Source organism: Passer montanus, unplaced genomic scaffold (assembly GCF_014805655.1).
Source record: "Passer montanus isolate IOZ18808 unplaced genomic scaffold, ASM1480565v1 scaffold32, whole genome shotgun sequence".
NCBI classification, from domain to species: Eukaryota; Metazoa; Chordata; class Aves; order Passeriformes; family Passeridae; genus Passer; species Passer montanus.
The window spans coordinates 521206-529994 of record NW_024367930.1 but is presented as its reverse complement, the minus strand read 5'-3'; the positions used below and the strand labels follow the sequence as shown (position 1 = coordinate 529994).

At 42.5% G+C, this 8789-nt stretch overlaps 1 gene segment (V, D, J or C); it reads left to right on the top strand.

The window, feature by feature from the left end:
• Nucleotides 1–2537: 2537 nt before the first annotated feature.
• Nucleotides 2538–3314, top strand: LOC120505054. The segment is given in 2 exon segments: nucleotides 2538–2580; nucleotides 2696–3314. Coding segments are annotated over 2 exon segments (441 nt in total).
• The last annotated feature ends 5475 nt before the right edge of the window (nucleotides 3315–8789 follow it).

Below are 8789 nucleotides of genomic sequence, written 5' to 3'. Positions count from 1 at the left end.
AGGAGCCAGCCTCCATCACACAGCCCAGTCACTCCCAGAGGACACTGCCAAGTTTATCTGCAAAGTAACTGGTGGTCACAGTTCACCTACATCCACTGGTACCAAATGTCACCTGGGACCCCCTCTACATACACAGAGATTGGTCTGTATCACCTTTTCTGGGTCTGATATTAATTGGAATCATAGATTTCCTCCAAAAGAATTATCTACCCACACAGATGCCTACATGCTGCTGGTGCATGAGCTGGACAACCAACTCAGCAAGTGTTATCACTCACTGCATGGTGTGGTACTACACCTACAACCATTACCTTAACCTCTGTAATTTACTGCAGCTGTAATGTGTTCACAGAAGAATGATCAAAAAATTACATGAACTTTTTGCATAGAGACATGCCAGCTTCTTTGTCTAGACATGGGAAAACAGCAGCCAGAAATGTCAGGAAGTGCTTGATAGGGAACTGGGAACATCCAACATAGGGGAAAGGAGGAAGGAAGAAAAGCAATCCTAAATGACACAGGGGAAAGAGGGAATTTTGGAAGAAATTGCTGAGTTTACATGTCCCATGGCAGTTTCCAAGTTCTACCCCAGGATAAGCAACTTTACAGGTGCAAAAACCCAGAGAAATGGAAAAAAAAAAAAAAAATTATGTCCAGGTGTGAATTGGGAAGGGCAAAGTAAATGCTGGGAAATCCTTATGAGAGAAACCCATGCCTAACTGAGAGTCTTTCCCAAACTATATTCAGTTGAAGACCTGGACAGGAGACAGAAGGGACTGCACACACCTGTGATTTCCAGGGGGCCGTTCTAGGAGCCACATAACACTGTCTGCTGCAGCCCCCTCTTGCTATTCCACAGCAATTCAATACAAGTGCAGTCTTTCTGAGAGTTAATGAGAGGTATCTCATTAACCAGTATAGTACAAAGTATCCTACTTTGTACTATGCTGTCTGTCCCTCCCTAAGTTGTTGACTCCTCCCTCTAAAGCTGTTAAATGATGTAAGGTAAGCCACACAATTAATAAGCAGCTGGGAGAAGATGTTAAGCTGTGGTATATTTATCAAGTAAAAGTCAAGTACACACAACACCTATTTACAGAAACATGGGACTTAAATATACACTCTTAGCAGACACATAGGAAGACTCCTTGGACTTTGAACATGAAATGCAAATAAATTTGGGAGCTGAATTACAAAGTGTTGAAGTGTGGGAATTACTTCATTATTCTGGGAAAATTATATCTTGTGTAAGCTATTTGTTTCTACTTTAAAAACAAAGAACCCCAATAGTAACAGTATGAGTAAACTGTCATTATACATTTTTTCAGATTATCTGGATGAGGAAGCAGTGAAGATGGGAGATAGCCATGTAAGACAGCTGTTCAGTAGCAGGTTTTCAGATCTCAGTACAGACTTTTTTTCTGGTCTGTTTGATTAATGCCAGCTGATATAAAAATACTTAGACCCATGTTCTGCATTTGGCTTTGGAAGGACCAATCCCCTCTTGAATAGTTTGAATCACTGTTTTGATTAAAAAATCAGATAGTAAACTACACTAGATGCATAAAAAGCGTGTTCTAAAAGGGGTCTCTTGCTGATTCAAAACATAAGAACATGAAAGTGAGTACATTACTACTGATGACATGTCATATAAGTTTATATGACAAACCATCTCCATTTAAGCTAGAGAGCTAAACTTGCATTTCAGCCTGCTGAAATCTGTAAGGGTAACAAGACCATGGGAAAAGCCTGACTATGAAGACAGTGGCCTTGATAGGCAGAGAGAAATACCACTTATTGAGTAATGTGAAAACCAGCAGCTGTAGGGCCAGGTAATGGAAGATGTTTGCTGCTTGGGCATACTTTTGATGTATGTTCGTGATATTTTAATTATTGGAGTAATCAGTAAAAGTTTGAAAACACTGGGACTTTTTTTTGCCATACTGGATAACTCCAAACGATGACTGTAGGAAGAGGGATTTCTGGTTGAAGCTGTATTACAGGATCCTATTTGATGTTCAATGTTCAAAATAAATAGGACAAATTGTTAAAAGAAACATTTTGGAGGTATTTTCATGGGATGAAAAATCATCCTACATAACCTCAGTATATATGAGAAGTAAGCAATTAAACTGATCTCTGTCTGGTACCTTATCTGGCAAATACATCTTGGAGAGCAGGGCTCACAGTACAACAAGCAAAGGGAAAAAAAGTGATTCTACTCATCATTCAGGCAAATTCCCTGTGGAATAAAAAAGAAAGAAACAAAGAAGTCTTTCTCAGTAGTGAGCACTCTTTGTACAAGGGTGGGTTTTGGGATGAGTGTTTTTTGGGCTTGGGGAAAGGTTGCCTGTTTGTTTGGGTTTTTCTCTTCTGTTTGAGAGTTAACCAAAAGGAAATGGCTCATGCTTCATTATTTAACCTGTAGCTGGCGCAGCCTCATTGGATAGTTTTCAGCCACTCAGATCTGCTTCACCCCGTCTTGAGGCTGACTCTGACCCTGTGCCTCTAAGGAAACCCTAAGAAGAGCAGTGGTGATGTGGTTGTTGAGCACTTTCTTCCTGGCAACTCTTTTTACTTGTACTTGTATGTGCCCTGTTCATCCTCCTGCCTCCACAGTCACCAGTGGAAAAAGAGATGTTTAAAAAAAAAACCAAAAACCAACTTGTCTGTTTTTTCTCTTTTATTGCCACAGGTGGCTCTGCACAAGACTTACAGCAAGCCCCTATATCTATCACCAAGCCAGAAGGTAAAACAGTGCTAATCAATTGCCATGTCTCCAGTCGTGATTTTAGCAACGTTTTTATTCACTGGTACCAAAAGAGGGTCAGTGCAGCTCCCAGGCGTGTTGCCTACATATTCTCCAGGTTTTTCCTTGAAATCCAGTCTGATGAGGGGAAGTTTACTGTTGAGAAGGATCCCAGGAAATCTGTCCGCACCCTGACAGTGAGCAAAGTAATGCTGCAAGACTCTGCCACCTACTATTGTGCTACAAGGAACCTGCACAAAGACATGCTCTACTTTCCAGATAAGAACCTGAAGTGTTTGACAACACGCAGGAAGACTGCCACCCTACTTTCCCAAAAGCTTTGAATCAGACTGCACAAACAACCAGATACAAAAGATGCTGCTGAGCTTTGCAGATGCACACTACAGCCAGTACCAGCAAACCTGTTATTTCATTTTGCCAATAAAAAGGGCATTTTTTGGGCCAGGATGGATTGCCTCTGAGTGAGTTTACAAGATGACAGGTTTGTCTAAAAAGCGGGGTCCTGCTAAAGACAGGCAAAATCTTTCTATTCTCACTACCTTTCAAGATACATTTTTGGAATAAAACCCTTGTTCTGTCATTTGTGTGGCAGAAAAGGTTATAAGTGAAAATAAACTTGAAGCACCAATCAAGACTGCAGATGCAATATACCCATTTTGTACTTTGTCATTTGAGAATCTCGTATTATTTTCTCTTTGTTTTCTTCTTGGAGTTGATCAAATTTTCATTTAGGTTAAAACACAAGAGTCCTAATTTACTTCAGTGGGTCTTCTCAACCTACATAGCAAGACTACCTATAGAATTTTTATCTGCGTGCAAAATTTTTATTTTTGCACTCAGAAAGACATTCCTTTGAGTTATTTCAGGTCTTTCTGTTTATTCATAAACAAAAATAGATAAAGTGACAGGACTTTATCCTATTGTGTTCCTATCTCAAAGGACCCAGTATTGCCAATCACCAGTACGTCATCTTCAGAGCACACTGAGCACTGGGGCACCGGCTGCATTTCACAGGAGATTGAAAGATCAGATCCTGAGTACAACTGTAGGACAACAGTTACTGGATCTGTGTAAAAATGCTTGAAAAAAAAAAAAAAAGCTGGCTAACATAAGTAAAATGACATGACAAAAAGAGGAAAAGGGGAATTGGTTTAGTTTTCTTTCCAAGGGAACTAAAAGTGACCTTGTGCCTGAAAAAATACTTTTAATTGCACAAAATAATTTCTATATTTTGCTTGACCTAATTATCTTTATTTTAAACTAGGCCTATGGGGGTTGTAAAGCATTTGTGTTTGTTTGCATGATGATTCTTTCCGGCATTTGGAGAAGCCACTCTGAGGTGTATCATCTCACTTTGCCTGTGATAAGACACAGTCATTAACTCAACAATTCTGCTTTTGAGCTCCCAAATGTCTGCTGTGTATTTTCCTGATCTTCAATATTCGATCTGTGTCATGAGCAATAATTTCACCTCTCCAATTCATTTAGCTCCATGATTTGAGTTTTATTTTTTATGTTTTATTGGCAGCCAACCTGAGGCTTGTGCTCCTTGTATAAAGCTATAATCTGACTGTTCATTTAGTAGGGTTCAATCAGGCTGCTTTATCTCAGACAACACCTGCCAGGACAGCCTCTCCAAAGACCCAAGTGATAATTTCCTTTCCTCAGTTGCTGCCCTCTGCCCCTGCTGGGAGTGCTGTAGACTTCCTCCAGAGGGCAGACGCAAGCAAGAGCACTCAGGATGCTGCTGCTTCCTCTGCTGGCCCTGGCTGCAGCCTGGTCTCGTAGGTTCCCTTTGTCACCATGACAAAGGGCTGTGGCAGGAAGCATCCCATGTTTATGTGTGTGAATGAATAGCAAGCTAAGAGTATTTGTTCTGTTTTCTCTCTTTCTTTCTAGATGGACAAGCACAAGTGCTTCTGAAGCAGATAGAAGTATCCATTACCAGAGGGCACAAGACAACTACATCAATGGACTGTATAGCCAAGGGTATTCCTGGCTTCCAGTATACATTGGTACCGACACATACCCGCCAAAGCTCCAGAACGGATTCTGTACATTTGACCCAGTGCAGTTTCCTATGATGACAATTTCTATAGCAACAAGTATTCTTCTTCAAAGAAAGGTACAAACGTCTGCACTTTCACGATCAATGACATTAACTCCAATGACGTAGGTTCCTATTACTATGCCTACTGGCATTTCCACAGAACTAACAGGTGACAGGCAGCCAGTACAGAAAGCTGCCTGTGCCCTGAGGAGCAGGCTTTCTGTCAAACACAGAGAATCATAATTGTACTTTCCTAACTCTAAAACACCCCAACATGACACAAAGTCATGTATTTTTATCACAAGAACAATAGAAGACTATTAACTTTCTGTAGGAGTTGTAGCATGAGATATATTTGTGTACAGCGTTATTGACAAAGCACTAAAAAAGATCCAGAGGATTCTCTCTTTTGGGTCAGAAAATGTGATTTTTTTCTCAGGGAAGAGCATGATGTATTATGGCTGCTGCCCAGGGGACCATTTGCTATATAAAGTCTTTGTGGGGTACATTTTCAGCCTTTGAAATCAGGGAAAGTACAAGAAAAAGCAAGGGGCAGCAAATAACTGTCTGGTAGAAATGCATGCTTCACTCTGGATTTGCCACAACCATTGAAGCTGTCTTCTAATAGAGCCACCAGCTGTATTTTTCCTATATGGTGCTACAACCCCATTATTAAGGAAGGCAGGCACTTGCACAGAGGTCCAACCACCTCACTGCTGGCAAGACACTACTGCCAGAGGAGCTCCTTATTTCATGCAGCAGAAATGCAAAGACCTTCAAAAGAAATGTGTCATGACTAGTCAGTGCATTCAAATGTTTACACAGCATTTTCTGTATCTGTAATTCTTGATGCCCAGTGAAATTAAGAGCTGTCTGTTTTTTTCTGAGTTTCATAGCTAGATAAATATAATTAAATATTCCTAGGCCTATTCCTATGCAGTTGGAGGTGCAAAGCTAACCAAAATTCTTCCCCGCAGGAGAGGAGGAGAGACACAGTCCCTAGACCAATCTGAAGCAGGCAAAACTTCTTTCTGCCCCTCCACCTCTTTCTGCCTGTCTTGGTTTGAAAGACAGGTGTCTGCTAGGGAAGACAGGAGCCTCCCTTGGAATGGAGAATGGAAACCCCCTCTCTCCAAATTATTATAATTTTGAAATTAAGGGGCTCTGAGGCAAGGACATGGGAATAAATAACAGCTCTTTACTAATATGTATAACAAGGCAAACAAAACAACAACAACTACAGCATCAATAACAAAGAGAACCAGGAGCCCAGTAACAGCCTCCCAGGCCGCCGGCACGCTCCCCTTGGATGTAGTGATGGTCACAGCCGGCAGGGGGCGCTGTTGGCTCCCGGTGGGCAGGGCAGGCACGCTGCTTCTCCACACCCCTGGACTTGGGACGAGAGGCTTTGCCTCGCAAAACCGCCTGGGGCAGCCCATCCCGGTGCCCCAGCAGGACTCTTGGAAGCAGCAAACTGGGATGGCAGCAATGAGCAGAAATCCTGGGGTGGTGGACAAGAAGTACCAGGAGCTCTGCAGTGGAAACTGTGGGATGTCCCGGCAGGGCAGGGGGTGAAGGGCCCACCAGCAGAAGAAAGGAAGCTCCCAGCTAGGTTATGGCAGTGGCAGTGAATTCCTTCTCCAAGCTGCAGGTCTGACCATCCTCCTCCGAAACACAGAGCAAGAGAGAGTTCTCAGCTGCCCCAACCCACGTCCTTTTACCTGTCCTTTCATCTGCCTCGTTCTTGCGGTATCTCTGTCCCTCCGAGAGAAACTCCCAAAAAACCAGAGGAGTTCCCCCTCCCTGCCTCTCAAGCAACCCAGCCATCAGTGCTTCCACTTCACCCCAGGTATCCTTTGGTTGTGAGACTTTGCTCCAGCCAGATGTAAAGGCAGCACAGAGCCCAGCTCATGTTATCCTCAACCAGCCTCCTAAATTCCATGCCTACTTAAAGCAAAATTGTACAAATCTGACCATTTGCCACACTGTTGCAGGTAGATGGCCGTAGGTGGGAAGTAGCCCAACCATCTCTCCATCCTGTCAAGATCCCTCTGAAGGGCTGCACAACCCTCTGGGGTATCAGCCACTCCTCCCAGCTTCATGCTATCAGTGAACTGAGGAGGCATCTGTCCCTTCCCCCAAGTCATTGATGAACAAGTTAAACAATACTGGACCCAGTATTGAACCTTGCCAGACACTACTAGTGACAGGCCTAGTTAAGACTCAGTTGGGGCTGTTCAGCTTGGACACAAAAATGCTTAGGGGAGACCTTATTGAAGCCTTCCAGCATCTAAAGGGCACTTATGAAAAACAAATCTTTACATGGGTAGATGGTGATAGAAAAGGGGGAAGAGTTTTAAACTGAAAGAGCTTTTGAGTAGATGAGAGTTACTATGAGAGTTGTGAGGCACTAGAACAGACAACCCAGAGAAGATTTAGATGCTCCGTCCCTTGTGATGTGTTCAAGGCCAGGTTGGATGGGGACCTGAGCAACCTGACCTAGAGGGTGACATCCCTGCACATGAGGTAGAGGTGAGAGCTTGATGATCTTTAAGGTCCCTCCCAACTCAAAGCATTCTATTATTCTATGATTCTCCGAAGTTCTAAGGAAAGGTGGAACATTCTTCTGGGACAGCTTTGAGTCTCTGAGGAGAGGACAACGTTCTTGGGAATAGCCAGGCTGAACAACCTGAGTGTGCTCAGTAGGCAAGTCTGATATAAGTCTAGTAGTAGATAGATGAAGAAGATTTTTTTCAGATTGAGTATTTTTTGTCCTTTCTATGCTGCTCCTGCCATGGTTTATCTTTTCAGTAAATTTAACACCCCCTGTGGTAATGTGTTGAAGAACGACCATCGGATGTGGTGAATGAGTAATTTCCTCCTCCCAGTCATTTGATGCTTTGTCCACATGAAGGGCTTTATAAAATTTCTGTTTATTTCATTTTCAGGTCTAATTTTCACAGGCAATATGTTGCTGTTTCCAGTCCTTCTTGCAACTTCATTTTGGTCCTGTAAGACCTTTTTCCTTTTCTCTCTCCTTCCTGTCTATAGTGAACATAAGCCTTGTTCCAAACTCCAGGAGTTTCTCCCCTCATGCAATTTCTCTGCTTTCACTTCCAGGTGTAGACATGCAGTCAGTGCCAGTGCAAACCCCAGAGATGCAGAACCAGATGAAGGGCACGTCTGCCAGCATGTCATGTCAACTGGCAGACAAAGCCATTGTGCACTGGTACAAGCAGCTTCCCGGACAGCCGCCGAAGAGGATACTGTATGAGTCTGGAGGGACACCTGTTTTTGAGGACAACAATGATAGAAATAGATTTCAAGTTCAGAATCATCCTACTCAGCCCATATATGAGCTCGTGATAAATTCTTTAACCCCAAGGGATTCTGGCATTTATTACTGTGCATACTGGTATCAAGGCACCACAGTATTAGTTTGGCAAAGATAAGGCTTACAAAAAGACTGTTTGTGCTCTGAACCGCAAGCTGTGAACTCTGCTAAAAATTCAAATACTTCCTTATTCCACTCCTTTCATGATTTTCTGCAGCAGGAGAGGAAAAACGAAGTGTTATGACAAGTGTTAAATATCTGATGTTGACAATCAATATACCATTTCAAGGCTCAGATTTGTCTGCAACATCCAGAAAGTGAAGCCTTCCTGTCACTTTAAGATAAATAGGTGAAACATTGCTCCTAAAATGAAGGCTAGATTTTACTGAAAGCATTCACCTGACAGTGAACACAGTCTCTATGTGTGAGTTATAGATTTCTCTTCTCTGTTACAATTCTAGCAAGCAGAGCAACATTTCTTCATCCATCAGTATTTTCTCTTAAAAAAAAAAAAAACAAACAACAGAACAGGAATAGAACAGAAGGGGGAAAGACCAGCTGATCTTGCATATCCTCCTTCATATTTTTCTTTTGCCTTCCTTTGCATCTCAGTCACTATAAAGTTCTACAACAGC